The sequence below is a fragment of the Eumetopias jubatus genome, unplaced genomic scaffold (assembly GCF_037043125.1).
Source record: "Eumetopias jubatus isolate StellerSeaLion01/CBP00866 unplaced genomic scaffold, mEumJub1_p1.0 scaffold_13, whole genome shotgun sequence".
NCBI lineage: Eukaryota > Metazoa > Chordata > Mammalia > Carnivora > Otariidae > Eumetopias > Eumetopias jubatus.
This window is the reverse complement of record NW_028274819.1, coordinates 104,927,626-104,948,327: the sequence shown is the minus strand read 5'-3', so window position 1 is coordinate 104,948,327 and position 20,702 is coordinate 104,927,626. Positions and strand designations below refer to the sequence as shown.

At 42.8% G+C, this 20,702-nt stretch overlaps 2 protein-coding genes across 2 annotated transcripts in view; both read left to right on the top strand.

Annotated features, from left to right (window-relative positions):
• Positions 1-14,993, top strand: part of DIXDC1 (DIX domain containing 1) — a 57,535-nt gene extending 42,542 nt beyond the window's left edge. The window contains exons 11-20 of the mRNA XM_088017522.1: positions 1,693-1,797; positions 2,227-2,280; positions 2,745-2,837; positions 2,917-2,988; positions 3,765-3,854; positions 4,198-4,359; positions 4,842-4,908; positions 10,615-10,720; positions 11,676-11,784; positions 12,957-14,993. Coding sequence (XP_087873648.1) covers positions 1,693-1,797; positions 2,227-2,280; positions 2,745-2,837; positions 2,917-2,988; positions 3,765-3,854; positions 4,198-4,359; positions 4,842-4,908; positions 10,615-10,720; positions 11,676-11,784; positions 12,957-13,037 — 939 coding nt within the window. The 3' untranslated portion in view covers positions 13,038-14,993. The remainder of the gene's footprint in view (positions 1-1,692; positions 1,798-2,226; positions 2,281-2,744; positions 2,838-2,916; positions 2,989-3,764; positions 3,855-4,197; positions 4,360-4,841; positions 4,909-10,614; positions 10,721-11,675; positions 11,785-12,956) is intronic.
• A 4,303-nt stretch (positions 14,994-19,296) lies between these two features.
• DLAT (dihydrolipoamide S-acetyltransferase) overlaps positions 19,297-20,702 on the top strand; it is a 37,343-nt gene continuing 35,937 nt past the window's right edge. Inside the window, exons 1-3 of the mRNA XM_028105821.2 lie at positions 19,297-19,648; positions 20,129-20,230; positions 20,536-20,660. Coding sequence (XP_027961622.1) covers positions 19,370-19,648; positions 20,129-20,230; positions 20,536-20,660 — 506 coding nt within the window. The 5' untranslated portion in view covers positions 19,297-19,369. The remainder of the gene's footprint in view (positions 19,649-20,128; positions 20,231-20,535; positions 20,661-20,702) is intronic.

The window sequence follows — 20,702 nt, the reverse complement described above, 5'->3', positions numbered from 1 at the left end:
GCCCAGTCACCTAGTTCTCTTTCCTGGAGGTAACTTAGCAGTTATCAATAAATATGTATGTATATGATTTTTTCCCCAAATAATCGTATATTATACATGCAGCTTGACATGTTGCCCTTTTTTACTTAGTAGTGTATCTTGGAGATCATTCTATTGATACATAAAGACCTTTCTAGATCTTTTTTTTTTATGGCTGCATAGTATGCCAATGTATATTTATATGATAATGTAATCAGTTCCTATTGATGGTCTTTTAGGATATTTCCAGTCTCTTCCTAATACAGTGATCTGGCTAACAGCCTTGAATATATGTTGTTTCACCCAAGTGGGAATGTATCTGTTGAATAAACACCTAGAAGTGCGAACGGATGTTCTTAAGCTGCTGCTTTTCCCCTCTTCTCTGCACTTCCATTCATGGGCTAGACTGGAGGGCAGCTCAGCAGTGTTTGTCAGAGAGTGTATTTCATAGCCTTAATCCTTTGGGGTACTTCAGAAAACAAAGTGTTCTGTGCTCAGATAAGCTTGAGAAAGGCCCTGTAGGTTGGAGGAGTCCCAGTGAATAACACCATACCAAAGGACCTGAGAAAGTCTGTCATAAGAAGGTTGGCTTAAAAAAGTTTGAAATTATTAACCACAGAAGTGCCTTTTCTCCCATGCAACACTTACTAACACTTTGGGAAAAGTTCTCTGAACTGCTGATGCCAAGGGGCATCTTGGACGACCTTTGGCACGTACTGTCGTGGCTGACAGTGTACTTAAGAATGGACCCTCACATTCTCTGGAGCCTGCACCATTGCTTTGCAGTCTGTAAAGAGAGAATAGTCAGGGCAAATACACTGCAGTGCAGCTCCAATCCATGAGTTCCATATCAGGCCACCATGGTTGGAAAAATGTGTTCTAGCTGACCCTTTTAAGTATGTACAACCCACATTTCTTACGCGGGGTAGGAACCAAGAGGTTCCAAGCTGAGAGAAAGATACCCTAAAGCTGGTAAGATCGTAGACAATGGGAAGAGAAACCATCAGTCCAAGAAGAGTTCTGAGCATTGAAATATAATCCCAATCCTGGTCCAGACTCGGCATTGGAAGGCGATGGGAGCAGGGTGGGAGCAACGCTCTGGAAGACAGGGTGGGAGTGATTCCAAGGATTCTGTATGAACAGGGTGGCAGGCAGAAATAGGGTCCAGCCCTCTAGGAGATGGGGACTTGGCAAAGAATGAGAAGGAAAAAGAGCTCATCTAGATTCACTATTTAAATGCCCAAGATACGGATGAGAAAGCCAGGGTGGGAGGAAGGCGAGAGCATTGTCCGTGGTCACTGTCGTGACGGTAAGCAGGAGACTTGTAATCTGAATCTCGGTCTGTCAGATCCCAGAGGGCACGGACTCTCCCTCTAGGGCATCATGCTGTCAGGAATGCAGTGGCGGGTAGGGGTGACTAATAGGTGGAGGAAAAATCAGGTTTCAGTCAGCTAGGTAGGACCATGGATAGGACTTTGCTTTAGTTGCTAGCATCCTGGAAAGGGACAGAAGAATTCCTGCTCATCTCCTTATAGCAAGACCTCGCACTCTTTTTAAAGTCTCCTAGTTTGCCAGAACTAATGCTAGATACGCAGTAAGGGGTTTAAAACTTGTAGTGATAACTGGCTGATTGATTAATTGGGACCACAGTAATGAGAATGCTTTTTTCCCCAGGATGCCTTGCAGCAAAGGTTGACTCAACAGGACACATCTGTTCTTCAGCTCAAACAAGAACTGCTGAGGGCAAATATGGACAAAGATGAGCTGCACAACCAGAATGTGAGCTAAATGAATGAACTCGGACCTCATTGAGCCCCAGTAGCAAAATAGGATACGTGAAGTCCTGTTAGACGTGCCATCCTAATCTCTCTTAGCTTATTTCTGAGGTGCCCGCCCTCCTTGTCTGCAATTAGTTTTACTTCCTATTAGATTCATCTCTGCTCCTGGCTGGAAGCCCATTTCACACTGGCCTCGAGCCCTTCAGTTCTGAGGACACTGGGACAGAGGCACAACTGTGGTGCGGCCGTTTGATTATCTTACTGAACCGGGAGCAGCCGGAGCACAGCCGCGTGTTTTCACCATAGAGCCCTCTCTGGGCTCTGTACTCTAGCGGCCAACTTCAACCCTGGTTATTACGTAGCTGGTTTCCTACCGGGCTTGGCAGACAATACCTCTGTGCCAATGTATTCTCCCTTTTCCTTCTTGCAGGTGGACCTGCAGAGGAAGCTAGATGAGCGGAACCGGCTCTTGGGAGAATATCAAGTAAGTATGCGTATCAGTTTGGAAAGGATCTCCATTTGATCTTTTATGGACGTTCTATTGTTGCTGTTGTTCAAAGAGCTCTTAAGTACCCTGTTCTCATTGCTGCTTTCTGCAAGGAAACCTTCTGTGTGCTTTTGATTCAATAACCCTGAAGAATAGATAGCATGTCTGCGAGCAGGAGTATAGAAGTAGCTGTCTGGAAACTTCCAGCTCAACCTTTATGTCTAACTAGCATGCGTGGCATGTAGTGGTCCTCCTACAAATGGTAGTTCCTTCCTCCTTACGTTTCCAAGACTCCTTTATGGTGTCACATGACTACGGTGTGGAATTTCTTCCTGTGTGGCTTGAGGAAAGGACTCTTCCCCCTGAGGCTCTCCTTTGCTCTGGTGGAACTTGCCGGCCCGCGGTGAGCTGTTCAGCACGCTTGGCTTTCCTACCGTCTGAAAGCTCTGTCTCGATTGCAGAAAGAGCTGGGGCAGAAGGAGCGCCTCCTCCAGCAGCACCAGGCCAAGCTGGAAGAAGCCCTCCGGAAGCTTTCTGAGGCCAGTTACCAGCAGGTGGGAACATAGTCACTCACTGACTTCCTGCCCCTCCAGCCTGAAGACATCCTTTTCTGATTTAGTCTCTTATTTGCAGGTGGATCTAGAGCGGGAGCTGGAACAGAAAGACGTCCTTTTGGCTCACTGTATGAAAAGAGAGGCAGATGAGGTAACTGGCACCTTGCCCCCCCACCCACCTGCAGGGTCAAAGAGGCTATTTGGCGAGGGGGTTAAGAGTGCAGGTTCCAGGGCCTCCTGGCTGGCTCAGTCACAACAATATGTGACTCTTGATCTCAGGGCCTTGAGTTCGAGACCCACACTGGGTGTAGAGAATACTTAAATAAATAAAACTTAAAAAAATTTAAAAAGAGTGCAGGTTCCAGGCAAAGACAATCTGATTTCGAATTCTGGCTTTTCATACTTTTTGCCATCGTGTGACCTTAATTTGCTTTGCTTCTGAGCCTTAGAAATAAGACTCATTGAAAAAAAAAAAAGACTAATCTGAAAAGAAAAAAAAGAAATGACTCATCTGGAAAATGGATAGTCCACTTGGCACCAAGCCAGGCTCAAAAATATTAGTCATTGTTCTTATTTTTTTTCCTCACCGAAGTGAAGCCCGGAGGTGCTGGAGCAGCATTCTCAGGCCCTCCAGTGGCCGGGCTGAGGCGAGGTTGGGGGTCTCCAGGCTGAGGCTTCCATTTTGCTCATTCCTCATTCAACAGTGCCAACCAAGTATCAAGTACTGGGGTTACAGCAGTGAACAAATGGAGGAAAAAAAAAGTCTGTGCGCTCATGAGGCTTATATTCTAATTGAGAGCAACATGAACAAATACACAATGATATACTATGTCAGGAAGGGTTAAGTGTAAATAAGAAAAATAAGACAGGACATCTTGGTTTGGAATTCTCCCTTATAACAAGCATCACTTCTTCTTGCTGCTGTAGGTGACCAACTACAACAGTCAGAACTCTCAAAGCAATGGTTTTCTCGTTCCAGTGGCAGGCAAAGGAGCTGCTTCAATCACTCACAAAGGGGTAGGTTCTTAGGATTTGCGTGCAGACCTCCCCTTCCAGCTAAAACCAGAAGAGTAGCCTAGCCATTGCCAGTGCCCTGGGCCTTTTGTACCCCAGTTCCCAAATTCTTGCGTTTGTTGAGTGCGTAAGATGTGAAGCGCTTGCTATCCACCATGATAATTCGCGGGCAAACAGTAGGCCCACTTCTGTGCAGGAAAATTTCTTACCATTCACACCTCCTCCCTTGAAAATAAAAGACCTGTCCTGGGAGGCTCTCTCCTGTACCAACTTAAGCCCAGTGGTTGGGATGTGGTTAATCGTACGGCGCCGTGCCTGCCCTGCGGCACCTCCCTTCTGCCCACAGACCAGTGACCTGCAGCTCGTTCGTGATGCGCTCCGCAGCCTGCGCAATAGCTTCAGCGGCCACGACCCTCAGCACCACACCATCGACAGCCTGGAGCAGGGCATCTCCAGCCTGATGGAGCGCTTGCACGCCATGGAGACCCAGAAGAAACAGGACAGAAGGGTAATCCTCTTCCTGGGTGCTTCTCTCGGGCAAGCACCCAAAGAACTTAGTTTGATCAAGTTTAGTTTAGATGAGGGCCATGCTAAGACCGGAAGACCCTAGCCAAGGTTTTCCTCTAAATGGAGCCGACTCTTCATCAGGAAAGGCGTTTGTGATAACTCTTGCTCCTAGAAATTGCGTGTTTAAGGAATTGTGGTTCTTGACCCCACGGGGGGGGGTCTCTCTTTACTGCTTCTTGCCCTTCCTCTTCTCCCCTGAATGAGCTTGACATTGGATGTGGAAATAATATGGGAAAATGCACTGGAAACTAGAAAGCCTTTTATAAATGTACATCATTATTGTTAGGATACACTGTCCAATTTTATATACTATGGAAGATGTGGTAGGAAAGTATGTATTTCAGGTACAGTTTTATTATTTACATTTCTTGGATAAATTCTCCCACTGATCATAACTCTTCACATTTTTGTGTGGCTCCTCAGGTTCGGGGCAAGTCACCCAGAACTCAAGCAGGTAGTGAATACCGGGAGTCCTGGCCCCCTAATTCAAGTAAGTACTCATTATTGCTCTGTAAGGACTCCCTAGCACATTAGATCAGAAATTTCGTATTTTTCTTGCTACCAACATTTTGAGAGTAGAATTTTTCCTGTGGTACTTCACTCTTACATTGTTTCTGTAGCAATACTGAAATCAAGTTACTTCTAGGACTCTGAAGACACATACCATCGTCATCACCACCATCACCCCAAGTACCATTTAGCCACTTGCAGGATGCTGCTGACTCAAGCTAAAATATCTTTGGAAAATCTACAGTATCAAAACATGTACACTGAACACAGCAAAATATAAAACAACAAGAACACACACAAACCATCCGACAGTCACAAATAGCACAGAAAATGTCCAGTTCTTCCTGAAGGCAAGAAGTTTAATTTCTTTGGAGATTTTCCTTAAAACCAGGTGCTCAGGTCTTTCAGTTTGAGTCCTGCAAAAGATTTGCGCCACCTAGTGGCCACGCCTGAGAAGTAATTTAACCTGCTCCACGCCCTCTCCTTAGAGTCCTTTCCCTGTTCTTTCAAACATGCTGGAAACCTACGCTGCCTGTAATTTCTCTTTTATCGTGTATGTTACCTTTTGCTTTAATAATGTCCACATTTTCTTATCTTTTTATGGTCTACCCAGGCCTAATCTAAAAGTCCATAATAATCTACAAAAACCAAATAGTAAAAAGCTGACTGTAACCAATTTTGTCTGTTACATATGCAATTTTGAAAATTACATTAATAAAAAAAAAACAAAGTAAGGCACTTAAGATATTGGCACAATAAGAAAGGTAGAATGTTTTTTCTAGGGTAAATAAAATCATTTGTAAGCCTCCAGGTCCCTTTTCTTCTTGAATGAGGGATTTATATTGGGAACAAAACAAATTATGTTACTACCAGAATTAGTTTCTATTTCTTTTTCTAGCATTGTTTTGAAACAGTCATTTCTGTTTCCTTTTTTTAAGATTTTATTTATTTGTCAGAGAGAGAGAGAGAAAGAGAGGGAGCACGCACAAGCAGGGGGAGCGGCAGGCAGAAGGAGAAGCAGGCTCCCTGCTGAGCAAGGAGGCCTATGCTGGACTTGATCCCAGGATCCCGGGATCGTGACCCGAGCTGAAGGCAGATGCTCATCCAACTGAGCCACCCAGGCGCCCTTCATTTCTTGAGAGGCTTTTTATTTTATCGTCATCCCCTTCAGTACTTTCTTTAGGTTAACATAAACTGCCAATGCAGAGAAGTCTAAATATTTGGAAATTCTTCTTTTTTTTTTTTTTTTAAGATTTTATTTATTCATTCAGGAGAGACAGAGAGAGAGAGGCAGAGGCAGAGGGAGAAGCAGGCTCCCCGCCGAACAGGGAGCCCGATGTGGGACTCGATCCCAGGACTCTGGGATCGTGACCTGAGCCGAAGGCAGACGCTTAACCAACTGAGCCACCCAGGCGTCCTGGAAATTCTTCTTTAAAAGTCTAATAAATTCCTCCATTCCTGGAAAAAGCCTTTTGTGTATTTGTAGTACTTATCCCAAATACTGTAAATAAATTCATAGCTGCTTATAAACTAGGATGTTAATCTAATTTCTGTATTCACAAATGAGCTACAAGGTCTCTCTTCTGAAAATACAAAAGCTTGTGTAACTCGCTAGCCCTCTAGCTACTGGCTTTTTTCTCTTATTCCCCCCCATCAAACCTTGAAAAAATAGTCTCCCACTTGTCCTTTTTCCATCCTTTCTTCCCATTCACTACTCAAGCCACCAGTCGACTGTTACTCAGCTAATCCACTTAGTGTTCTTTTTGTTGGATCGATGTTGACCACCTTGGCCTTAATCAAAGTGGTTACTCTTCAAACCTTATCTTCCATTGACTTTTCAAAATCACTTACTGTTCTCCTTCTGTACACGTTCTTCCTCTTTAACTTCAATGCCAACCAATTATTCATTCAACAAATATTTATTGAGCATCCATTATGTAGTACCTGTGTTAGACACAGGAGATACAGAGATGAACAGGTTGGACGATTGCCCTATTTGGATGTGCAGTCCAATGAACTCAACCCAACACAGTCTTCTCTTGTCTTCTCTGTCAAACCCTTGAATGTTGATGTGTCCTGGGATCCATGGGAGGTCTAGACCCAGGCCTTTTCATATTTTTTTTAGGTAATCCCTTCCACTCCCACAACTTCGATTACTCTTATGTGCTGATTATTTTTAAACTTTAATCTCTAACCCCAGCCCTTTTCTGAGTTTCAGGGCTATATTTTTGAATGACAACTAGATATCTCCCTGTAGGTAGGAAGGCACTTCAAACTTTGTGTCCAGAACTGGACACAAAGTAGAGTGAGACAAATATGGAGTATGGAATCAAACAAATCTGGGGTGCAGTTTTTGCTCTTGGCAGAGTGTGTGATCATGGGCAGGGGTGTTAATATCACTGAATTTTAGGTTCCTTGTTCATGAAATAGAGATAATTTTGAGGGATTATGAGCATTAAGTGAAATATTGTATGCAAATAATATGGTATAGTGTGTGGCATATAAGAGGTGCAAGGCAAATGTTAATAGTCTCAAAATACCTTCCAATTATTCCCCTCTGCCTTATGCCCTGTCTTTCTCCATTTCATCACAGCCAAATCTCCTTAAAGAGTAATCTTCTCTCTGAATCCACTTCTTTTTTTGCCTTTTACTCTTAAGGGAAAACAACAATAATTATTTCAGATTTAAGAAGTAATACAGTAGAGGGGCACCTGGGTGGCTCAGTCGGTTAAGCATCTGCTTTTGGCTCAGGTCATGATCCCAGGGTTCTAGGATTGAGCCCTGCATTGGGCTCCCTGCTCAGCAGGGAGTGTGCTTCTCCTTCTCACTCTCCCCCCCCACCCCTCTTGTGTGCTCTCTCTCTCTCAAAAAAAAAAAAAATCTTAAAAAAAAAGTAGTACTGTAGATTAGTGGAATAGACTTGAGAGTTCAGATAAAACCAATACATCTCTGGTCATTTGACCAGCAAATAGTCTCTTCAACAAATGGTGCTGGACAACTGGATATCCACATGCAAAAGAGTAGAGATGGACCCCTACTTCACACTCTCACACCATGTACAAAAATTAAAAATAAAATTAAAAATGGATCATTGATGTAAATGTAAAAGCTAAAGCTGAAAACTCTTAGAAGAAAACACGGGAAAATATTCATGACCTTGGATTCTCAGTCAGCAACAAAAGAAAAAATAGGGAAATTGGGATTTCATCAAAATTAAAAACTTTTTTGCATCAAAGGACACTATCAAGAAAGTGAAAAGACAAAGAGAATAGGAGAAAATACTTGAAAATCATATATCTGATAAGGATCTAGGATACAGAATACATAAAGAACTCTTACAGACCGACAACAAAAGACAAAGGAATCCAATAACAAACAGGCAAAGGAATTGAATAGGCATTTCTCCAAAGATAAACAAATGGCCAATCCACACATGAAAAGATGTTTAAAACCAAGAGTCGTTAGGGAATGCATATCAAAACCACAGTGAGATACCCTAGTTCTAAATGAATGAAAAGTAAATGTTGAGGATGTGGAGAAATGGGAGCTCTCATACACTGCTGGTGGGGATGTCAAATGGTACAGCTGCTGTGGAAAACAGTTTGGTGGTTCCTCAAAAACTTAAATATAGAATTACTGTATGATCCAATAATTCCATTCCTAGGTATATACTCAAAAGAATTAAAAACAGGTATTCAGAAAAAAAAATTTGCACACACATGTACATAGCATTATTCCCAATAGCTAAAAGGTGGAAACAACCCAAATGCTCATCACCCAATGAATGTTTAAACAAACTCTGACATGTGCACACATGGAATATTATGCAGCCATTAAAAGGAATGAAGTATGGGTACATGCTACCACATGACCCTTGAAAACATTAAGTGAATGATGCCAGACACAAAAGGGTATAAATTGGATGAATCCTTTGATATGAAATGTTCAGAATAGGCAAATCCATAGAGACAACAAATAGAGTGCATCAGACAGATGCCAAGATTGGGAAGGAGTGACTGCTTAATGGGTATGAGGTTTCCTTTTGGGATGATAAGCTGTTCTAGAACTAGATAGTAGTTATAGTGACATAACACTGAATGTACTAAATGCCACTAAATTGTACAGTTTAAATGGTTAAAATGGTGAGTTTTGTGTTATGTGAATTTTACCTCCATTTAAGAAAAGTTAGTTAAAAAAAGTAATATCCAACTGCTGGCTAGGATGTAGAAGGCTGGAAGGAGTCTTGCTCCTACCCTAACAATAAGACAAAGTTGGGTAACCTAAAAAATATCATGACTTTCTTGAACCCATGAGAGAGATGAGCTCATAGGGCCACTGACTAGTCTGAGTACGAACGGGTGCCTCCAAGGAGAGACCGGATGCAAGCACTGGTGTACTTGTGGCAGAGCACGGGAGGAAGATGGCGCCACCATATGTGAAGAATGGAAGAATTCAGCTAGGATTGTAATTGCTCAAGGCTAAGCAGAGAGGAGAGGAACTCTTGGGGCCACAGATGCAAGAGGAGTTTGCACACACTTGCAGGCTCTTTATGGACCTCTATTGGGTGCTTATGAAAAATACTGGTTGTGGGAAGAGAGTCTAGAGAAAACCTCTCTTGGTGGTGGAGGCCCAGAGATGGGGAGCAGCTACCACTGCAGGAAAAGCATGAAACATTCTTCCCTAAGGAACAAAAGCCTTAAGCCAATAGGGAAGAGCAGCAAATATGTTTTCCCCTCCCTCCCTGTCCCAGGCAAAGGTGAAGACCCATTTTGGCAAGGGGGAATGGAAAAAGGAAAAGAGAACTGTCTACCTCTGGGAGCCTGGTAGGACACTGTCTTGGGCTCATATATTTGGAGGTTGTCTACCCTTGGTGGGGAGTGTAGGATCACTGCAAATGCCCCACCCTCAAGACCGAGGTTGGGGGGCGCCGGGGTGGCTCAGTCATTAAGCATCTGCCTTCGACTCAGGTCATGATCCCAGTGTCCTGGGATGGAGCCCCGCATCGCGTCGGGCTCCCTGCTTAGTGGGGAGTCTGCATCTCTGCCTGCAGCTCTCCCTGACTACATGCTCTCTCTGTCAAATGAATAAATAAAATCTTTAAAAATAAAATAAAATTAAAAAAACAAACAAACCATGGGACCAATACATACAGATTCTGTGTAGCTAAGGGATAAAATAAGTTGTACCTTGCACAGTGGAAGCATGAAGTCCCTTGGAATCGGAGTTTCTAAGGTTACTTTCCTCTGTGGTTCTTGTTCCTGCTCATTTCTCTTTTCATGAATTGCGCGACATTCTCTACCACTGTCTAAATGTTGGCAGCATCTGCAACTCTTGCTGTGGGTCCATTCTTCCTTAGTTTAAATCTTGTCTGGCTTCTTTGACCTCTTTTGACTCTGAGCAACAATGCCTGTCAGGACACTCATTATTCCCTGGTAGAAATACCTGGAATGGGTGAGAAATGGTGGCCTCATGATAGTGTCCATGTCTGAAGCACCTCCTGCTTCGTGGCCCTAGCGGTGACTTCCTGTGGATCACACCCTATGGACGTGGTTGGTGTTTTGCAACGGTGTGAAAGCTGGGCTGTGACCTCAGGCAGCTTCATTCTCCTGCAGCACGTTGAATGACAGGAAATGGGGGGGGGGTGTTGGGAGCAAATTCTGACCATGGAGTCTCTCTCTGATTGCAGAGTTGCCTCACTCACAGAGCTCTCCAGCTGTCAGCAGCACCTGCACTAAAGTGCTCTATTTCACTGACCGGTCACTTACACCCTTCATGGTCAATATACCAAAGAGGTGAGATTTGGGGATCACTATTTCTCTTTTACTTTTTAAAAGGACAAAGTAATGACAGGAGGCAGAATCATGAGTTACTGCCCACTGAATGAGCTGAGAAGTGTTTGAGAAACAGTACGGTGTAGTAAGAATACAGATTGGGATCCTAGTTTCAGTGGCACTACAAGGGACAAGTCATGATCTGCTGCAAGGTTCAGACACAATAATAGTGCTTCCAATCCTGATATACAGGTGTGTTCCGTTAGGAAAAATCATTTTTTAAGGGCTCAAAACAGCCCCCATTGATAGCCATGGATTGCAGCCTGGCTCTTCAGGGCTATTAGTCATTAATCTTGGTCCTATATTTGATGATTGCATCTAAGCAACTGAGAATTCATGTTAAGAACCTTCAAACATTCATTTATACTCCCTTGTAAGGTAAATGGCTTTGAAAGAAAGACTTTTTAAACTCTGGAACCAACAACTGAGAGAGGTAATAGGATGTCCCTCTCCTGGAGAGTTCGCTTAGTTGGTCTGGGCTAAAGGGGAGCTTTCTGAAGCTGGAAGGATGAAGACAGTGATGCCTGATTTAACTCTACCAGCCTAGAGAAATGGAGTATTGTTGCAAAGAAGGAAATCAAGAGAACTTAGACATATTGATAGTTCAACAAATTAGATTTAGAGCCCTTGTGATGTCTTATTTCTAGAGTAAAACAGAGAAAAGTGATCTGGCTGCTGCCGAAACAATCTATTTTAATTCTCAGATCACCCCGTCTGTAATGCTATTCTCCTTCCCTCATGGTGGCTCCCTGACCTCTGCTGTTGAATTGTCTGGGTTATCAGGGGCAGGGGACTAGCGAGGCCATGCCATTTCTTCCTGGAGAGTCTTTGGCAGGGGCCTGGCTTTAAAGCTAACCTCTCATCTTTCCAAAATATTGATAAACAGTCTATTTCAGTGCCTTGCCTTTTGTTGCAGGTTGGGGGAGGTGACACTAAAGGATTTTAAAGCAGCTATTGACCGGGAGGGAAATCACCGGTATCACTTCAAGGCGCTGGATCCTGAGTTTGGCACTGTCAAAGAGGAGGTACAGAATCCCTGGGGAGTCTGGGGGGTATTACTGGTGATTCCTGAACCCCAGAGCCTCCTCCTCAGGGACCAGTACCCAAAGTACCCGAGTTCCCTAACCAGGTCAGAGGAATTTCCCAGAGCCTCAGACCAGTCTGATGACTCTAGACCGACGTGGTCAGGGAATTGCACAAGGAGTTGACAGCTTCTTCAGTTCAAGGACTTAATCACTTTGACCAAACTGGGATAGAATTCTTTATTTCGAAAAGAGAAAGTTTTATTAGTGAAAATAAAAGGACCTAAGCTTGAATGAAGGCTTGGCTTTGGGGTCCCTTCTTTATCTGTAGCCAAATCTTAGAAACCTTTCTGCTTCCTATGTTGAGCAAAATAAACAGGCATGAATATATGGAACTGTATATCATGATGATAGTTTCTCAGATAATGAAAATGAGGAACTTCTGGAAAGCTCCTATGCTTATTCTCAACTTGTTGACTGTTTTCTTGGCCTATGCTTCTCTTTGTAATCCATCTGCCAAATATAGGGAAGAGAGTTCTGGGTTCTGACATAATCACATTGTGATTAAAGCCAATGTTTTATTTCATAAATATTTCCACACTGAAATGCTTTAATAGCCCTGTTCTATTAGTGGCTTAGAAAATTGAATGAATGAATAAAAAGAACTGCCTGTTGTTTGGTCTTCTTTCTAACCTTTTACCTGGGACGAAAATTTTACCCTTTCTCATTTTTGTAATGCTTGTGCTATTGCTTTCTCCTAAGGACCCTAAAGTGCTGTATGGTTAGTAATTTATTAATTCTAATCAATCTCTATAAGCAAAGCAGGGTTAGGGATGCTTTTGCCATTTCATAGATGTGGAACTAAGAATATATGTTATGTAATTTTAATAATATATAATAATACAACAATAGGATATAGTATATATTATATTCTGTATAATATACATAATCTATTATACAAAATACAGTAATATAGTACATATATTAAAAACATTATATATCTATTTAGTTATAACTTTAGGGATGAAACCAAAGGGATGTAGACTCTAACTTAAGGCTTTCCTCTATATGTTCTTATCCTCTGTGTTGAGATCTTAGTTTTATCAGCAGCAGCTGTCTAGATAGACTCCCTATCTTATTTATTTTTTCACTGTGGCTTTTTTTTCTTCCTCTAGGTTTTCCACGATGATGATGCCATCCCTGGGTGGGAAGGGAAAATTGTAGCCTGGGTGGAAGAAGACCATGGAGAGAATTGATGCTGAGTATTAGATTGGGGGCTTATGGGACCTGGCACCCCCTGGCTGTTTCACTCAGGAAAGAGGACTAAAACCAGAATACACAAAGAAGTTTCTAATCCGTGCTGCCAAAACAGAAGCTTCTCCAAGTGTGACAGCCCCGGGCCAGTACTGTTTCTGTGCCTGGCATATGTGGTACTTAAAATCCCCCCATCCACCTGTAGACCATGGGTTCATCTGGAGTTCCTTGTCCGTGGGAACACAGTGTTTTATTCTACTCTGAGGACAACAAACCGAAGGCCTTAACCAATGGGAACGGATGATCCCGCTCCTGTCGGGGCATGGCTGCTATTATCTGGAACCTGGGAATTGGATGCATCACTCCTATGTGTTACAGTATTATTTTAATTGGCCTCAATGGTTGCAGCAATCAGAGTTCCAGCATTTGTACTCACAGACAAGGCAAAGGTACCAGCTTTTTTGCTTCTTTGCAGCTATTGCAAACCAAGAGTAACTCATGAAGTGGTACCAAAGATGAATGCCCACTCTTCAGGAATTTTTTGGACCGGACATGGATGGTGCTGAATTGTTGATTGGATGGAAAAAGGGCTGCCCATATTGTGCTATACTTTGCTAAAACCATGATGAAGTAAGACCTCGGGTTGCCTCTTGTGTCTTAACTGGTTCTGCAACTTGTCCTTCAGCCCACAGAGGGCACATTTCATGTACTGCTAGTTTTCTCTGGGGACTCTTCCATTGTAGAGCCATTTTTTTCCCCTTCCAACTGACGAACTTTGTGTTTGAAAGGAATAAGGAGTTAAAGTCTCCTTAAAAATCTAGGCGGGTATGGAAAGGTGCTGCTACCCATATTTTCTTGACTTTCTTTCTCTCATGACTTCCTTTAGCTCATGGTATCTCCTTTGCAGTCAAAAGGAGACAGACCATTAATTTCAGTATTTGTGAGTACTGAGCATGAGTTACTGGTCTGCCCCTCTTCATTTCAAGTTATTTTCTATTATATATTTAGTCTAGGTTGATCCTTGAGGGCACAGTAGGAACCATGGGGCATGGAGCATGAGTTGTGAATGGCAGGGTTGATTCTGGGTAAAAAAACCTTGAATCCTTTCTCATGTGCAACATTGTCAAGTGTAGAAGCTAAAAGAAAAGAGTTAAACTTCCAGAGATTACTTAATAACTTGGGTTTTCTCAGTCATTTACCAAGCACCATCAACTAATCAGCCATATACATATATATGTATGTATGTATATACATATATATGCGCACATGCGCACGCACACGCACACGCACGCATGCACACGCACACACATTCATTCCCAAAAGCAGTCGGCCTGTGACCACTGATGTACACTGCCAACCAGGAGAGTCAGACAAGTCAGTTCTGGGTTCTTGACCTGTCTGTCTCTAGTTCATCTCCCTTTTCCAGCTATTTCAACAGACTACTCATTGGAGCTCTGAAATGACATTTTGTTGTTTTATATAGATGTGTCTTTTAAGAATAGTTCATGTTTGGAGAATTCTTTTGTACTCATTTGCTTTTTGTCTGAGAACCATGTCTATTTTTATAACTTGAGTGTGAGTTCTGTATGTTCTCACATTCTGTATACTGTATCCATTTTCTAGAGAACCCAGTAGCTTTTATACAGGCTCTTCTCTTCTTACCCTTGTGGTTTCAGAACAAGCTTTATTTTATTACAAGTATACTAATGACAACTAACTCCTGGTTCTAATTCTACCTGCCATTTTGATTGTGGAGGTAGTTTTACATAATCTATTTGATTGCTCCTCTAGCAGACAGAAGGAGCTCAAAAGATACCTGGTATCTTTCAGTAAGTTTACTTAATCTTCTCCTACTGAAGAATTTCTCATTAGAAATGACTGGGAAAGTTTGGGAAAGTCAGTCAAAAGCAAGAATAATTCATTATGAAAGCAAACAGAAGAAAAGAGGATATTCTGAGTCTGTTCCCCCCCCCCCCCGGAAGTCTGGAGAAAAGGTCCTCATGTCACCGATTTCTCTGTTGCATGAATTTTAGTGTTTTGCTATAAGACAGCATGAGGGTTATCAGGCCAAAATTCGTTATTGTAGTTCCAGTACGATTTATCTTGAATATCTCTTAAGTTAGTTTTTACTTGTCAGTTTTCTTTGAGCAAACATTCTCACCATTATGTAGAATTTAGCTATTCAGAGAAAATTAAACGAGAGAGAAATTTCAAAGTCCTCTACCTTATTTGGCTTTTATATCTCTGTCCTTTGGAAGAGGAGCTGCATGGCCTTAGTGCCTCCATAGAAAGCTGAAGTTGAGTTCAGGGGTGAGAAGGAGATACTTTTTTCCCCTTTAGCTCAATAATCTCATATGCCATGGGTAATAACTAAACACCCCCATTACAGGGTGTCACTCCAGTAATTTTTGTGTACAATGTGTTGGTAATCCCCATTCCAGTTTCTCAAGACAGGAACCTTCTGAGGAAGCGTGTGCATCGGTTCCTTCTGGTTTGAATAGATTCCTGTTTTTTACACTATGGCTGCACTCTAAGCCTCTTGACTTATTCATAGTATTGTCCCCTGGTGACATTTGTGTGGGATAGTTCATCCTAACACTGAAATTCTCTTTTTTTGAAAAAACTAAGGAACTAGAATGTTTAGAGTTCATAAAATAACCTCTAAACCTGTGAGATTAAAAAAAAAAAGATCCTCTCACAAAAACTAATTTAGAAGAAAGCTCAATTCCTTCAAAAGTCGTCATTTAAAAACTGATGACTATTCTCACTCAGTTCCCTAAATTAGCTGGAATTGGAACACTTTACAATTTGTACCTAAAGAATTTGGGTTAAACTCAGTTAATGGCATTCCTACTTACTGATTAACATTTCAGCTCTTTTTGACCAGGCTGGTTGTAAATTAGGGAAAATATCTTTTATGTTCTACATCCAATCCAACAGGACTCTAATTACTTAAGAGCATTTATGTCATAATTATAATAATTTTCATTTTTTCGATAAAAGAAGCGTTATGATTGCACACTCCTGTTGTCTGAATTTATGTAAGAGGTATAGCTTGCTTAAAATATATATGTAAAGTTATATTTTCTTAGAAACATGGATGTTTGCAACCATTGCTTTCATAGAGATTACCACCATGCGTTCTCCCTGTTTTATGTTTTCATGAAGACTGTGTTATACCAGAGGCTTCTGATTATCAAAGTGATAACCAGTTTTAACTGCCTGTATGTACCCGATTTGTGAACTAATTAAAAAAAAAAAAGGCAGAAACAAACCATGAATAAAATGGAGTTTGCAAACTAAATACCATTAGTCATTTTCACTTGCGTTTATTGACTGAAATTCATCAGCAAAGCCATTTACATTTAGTGCAAGTCAATTTCCTCAAGTGATCTCCCTGGTAGCATGTTTACTCATCACCTGGGGAACAGAGATAAGGATCACTTTATTGCTATAGATATTTTACCATTGGCATTTCAAATGTAAGCACAAAACACGTTATTATTGCCAAAGAAAATGCATTGATTTAGCACTTCTTTTGAAATTATATATAAATGTGCAAACAAATAAAAACCTGAGTACAAGCTGTATGACAAAAGTCTTGAATGAAAAAGCGAGAAACATTAATTGGAGACTTTCAGAAATGCCTGTTTAAAAGAACCAGAATTTCCAAACTAATTTGAAAGCTGCCTTCCTAAAACTTAGGTCAGCTTCATTTATCACTTCAATTTAAATGTTTTATGTATCTACATTTGTAGTCCTGAGCGTTTACTTGACTTGCAATTACATATTTTCAACTATTAATTACAAGCCATTTTAATTAGGTCATTATGTTAAAATTAAATATGTAAAGAGCTTAACTCAAATCTTTCACTACTCAGTAATTCCTCTTTCCATCTTCCCATTTCCTATCGGTTGTCACCATTCTACAAGTCTCTCTACTTCAAACCTTAGAGTTTTGGCCTTCCTTTAAATTCTGTTATCAAATCTGTTTAGGGGAGTTCAGACCTATTCTCTCAGGGCTGACCGCCCGGACTGTTTGACCTGTGCCCTCCTGTCATTTACACCTGTCAAAAGTATATTCAAGGGGCGCCTGGGTGGCTCAGTCGTTAAGCGTCTGCCTTCGGCTCAAGTCATGATCCTGGGGTCCTGGGATTGAGCCCTGCACTGAGCCCTGCATCAGGCTCTCCGCTCAGCGGGAAGCCTGCTTCTCCCTCCCCCACTCCCCCTGCTTGTGTTCCCTCTCTTGTGTCTCTGTCAAACAAATAAATAAAATCTTAAAAAAAAAAGTATATTCAAATACAAACCCAGGTTTAAGCAATCCTACCTAAGGAAGTGAACAGCAAACCGAAGATAGTATCATACAAAGGCTAATTTAGATCCAGTTATTAAATTCAAATACAGTGGAAGTAGTAAGATATTCTGGTCAATTCAAAATCACTAAAACATTTTCATAATAATTTATAAAGTTACAGTATAAGCCCTTTCACTAATCACAATTATTCTTCCAATAGTTATTGTTTTACATAATTGTAATATAATTGCTCTACTCTTATAATTTCCAATGTGCTTTTCCATCTAAACTGGAAATTTTTTATTTCTCAGTTGTATTGCCTACATATTACTGTTAGGCAGCTGTGACTGCGTGAACTTTCCTCATTTTTGGTGAGTTATGTTTATCAGTTCTTTTTGTTATAAAGACACTAAGACAGTTTTTACCCTATTCTGAATGCTTTAGGAGTACTAGAATAGGCTTTTGGGGGAGGATGTAAACATTTTTTCCCAGTCTGTTACTTCTTATACTGCCATCTATAAAGACAACTATTGTATTCGGTCCACTCAACGAGTGCTTTTTCTTTGTAATCCCATTAATACTGGGTTTTTGCTTTTTTTTTTTTTTTTAAGATTTTATTTATAAGAGAGAGACAGATCGCGAGCACAAGTTGGGGGAGAGGCAGGCAGAAGGAGAGAGAGAAGCAGACTCCCCGCTGAGCAGGGAGCCCGATGTGGGGCTCGATCCCAGGACCCTGAGATCACAACCCCAGCCAAAGGCGGACGCTCCACCGACTGAGCCACACAGGCGCCCCTGGGTTTTTGCTTTTTAAAGTTTACTACTTTAGTAGGTATGAAATAGTGCCTCCTGGCTGTTTTAATTTTCCAAATGTTTAATTACTAGCAAGGTTGAACATATTTTCACACGTTGGTTTTTCCTATTTTTTTGTGTTCGTGTTCTATGACCATCTGTACAATGGGGACGTATAAATACAGCACGTGCTACCTCCTAATCTAATGTCACCCTCAGCTTAGAAATGAGGTATTTTTCACTTGTAGTATGATAACCCTACAACAGAAGTATACCTAACAAATGTTGTAGATAACTTCTCGTTTATTAATTCAAACGACATGCCTTCAACCTCCATTATTTACCGGATAGTATACTAAAGTCTGTAGTTTTGTACGAAATATTTCAAGCATAACAAAGATTTTTGCGCTTTAAAGGGATTCTATAGTAAGTCAGAAACGAAAATCTGTTTTGTAAACTTGTATCTTCACACGGCATACATGCTTAGTCCCGCTGCAGCACACCTTAACCGGGGAATGAATCTTCCGTTTGGCTGCCCTTCACACCATTCGGCTGGAAAACCTGTTCACTCTGATTTCCGGTTATGCTACAAACCTGAAATTAAACGTCCGTAAATCGATACCGGCCGCGCGGAGCGAGGCCCCAAACCTGGCCACGGCTGGGTCAGCAGAGGCGGACCGCACATCACCAGAACGTTCTGACCCCCTCGGACAGCTCCGCGCGCCAGGCTGCCCGAGCGCTCCGTGACGCCGCCCTTGGCCTCCGGCTCCCTTTCCCGCTTTTCTCAAAACTTGACCACTCCCCCTCAGCCCACCTCTCAGGCCATTCGGCCTCCATCAGCCAGGCTCTCGCGGTCTCTTTAAGCCCCTCCCTGACGGCCGTGCCCGTCCCGTCGCTTAGGCACCGTCCTACCCTGAGATGCCAGTCCTAGGATGCCTCTACCTTCCACCCTCTCCGCGTCTTATTTCTCCCAAACTTGCGCCTGCATTGGTTCCGCTGGAACGCCCCTGCCCCTGTGGCTGGAAAATAGTCTTCTACCGTACCCGCTGTGGGCCACCCTTTCCCCTACTCCCTGCAGGAAGAGCGGACGTTCCACGTCTTTCTCGTCTGGGGAGGGGTGCAGTGAAGCTTTGGAGCCCATTTTACGACAGTGTGCGGCTGTGCGGCGCGGCTGACGGCAACGCCGCACTGCTCTTGGAGAGGTCACTCCGGAGACGGCGTTGCTTTCGGGCTGTGGGGGCTGCTGGCAGTATGTGGCGCGTCTGTGCTCGACGGGCCCAGAATGCGGCCCCAAGGGCAGGATTCGGGGTTCGGTGGGCGGCCTTGCGGGAGGACCCGGGAGCTCCAGGCGTGACCCCGCGGGCTGGCGCGGCTCCGGCTCGTTGCAGTAGTGGGACCACGGCGTATGGCCGTGTCCGGGCACTCTGCAGCTGGAGTCCCAGCTCGTGGGCCACACAGAGGAATCGCCTCCTGCTGCAGCTTTTGGGATCGTCCAGCCGCCGCTGTTATAGCCTGCCCCCGCATCAGAAGGTGAGCCCCAGACCTGCCCTTCGCGGGACCCCGTTTGTCCTTCAGGGCAGACTTCTTAGCCTCGGGATCCTCCCTCTGAGGCTTCAGTGATCTTCCATCCCTCTTCCAGTATATATCATTTGTCTCTTCTTCAACACCCAGCTTTGCTGTGGCTCCTGAGCCAATTTACCTCTCCTGATCTATTAATTCCGTGGAAGGAAAAGAGTTCCAGGCGTTCGTCTCTTGATCTGTTCCACTGAAAGAAGAGCTACAAACCTGAGGCTGTTTGTGGAATGTCCGCTGAGTTACGTGCTCCCAGGGGACTGTGGAGCAGGGGCTCTGTCACTGGAGGGCTGGTGGCAGGAGCTCCCTTTCTGTCCCCAGTGCCCAGCGCGGGACGGGACTCAGTACACTCTGCATTAAATACAACTGAATGAAGCATTAAGCCAAACCGAGAGGTAGCGTTTTCTAAATTTAGTGTTTCTCCTTTTTCTCCTCCAGGTTCCATTGCCCTCTCTTTCCCCCACAATGCAGGCAGGCACCATAGCCCGTTGGGAAAAAAAGGAAGGGGAAAAAATCAATGAGGGTGAACTAATTGCAGAGGTAAGTTTTTTAAAACATGGAAATGAGTTAGAAGGAACTGGCTTAGCTAAACTGACTGGTAGCTCTCCGTATAGGTAGTTATCCCTTTTGCTGAAGAAACTTAAGATGTTTTTTACAACTTGATATTAGAGAAGGTTGGTTAGATAAGTTGTCAGCAGCTAGCCAGGCTGATTTTTTAGCTAATTCCTTTCAGGTCTATTAAGAGAGGCTTTATCTTCACATGACCGTTGAACTGTGTGATTCTAGGCACAGTCTAATAAATTTCATACTGGTAGCCTTAAGCCTAAGTTGCTTTTTGTTAAAAGGTTGAAACTGATAAAGCCACTGTTGGATTTGAGAGCCTGGAAGAGTGTTACATGGCAAAGATACTGGTTGCTGAAGGTACCAGAGATGTTCCAGTTGGAGCGATCATCTGTATCACAGTTGAAAAGTGAGTAGTACCTTGGTAATTTGTGGAACTCAGGTGCTTAGT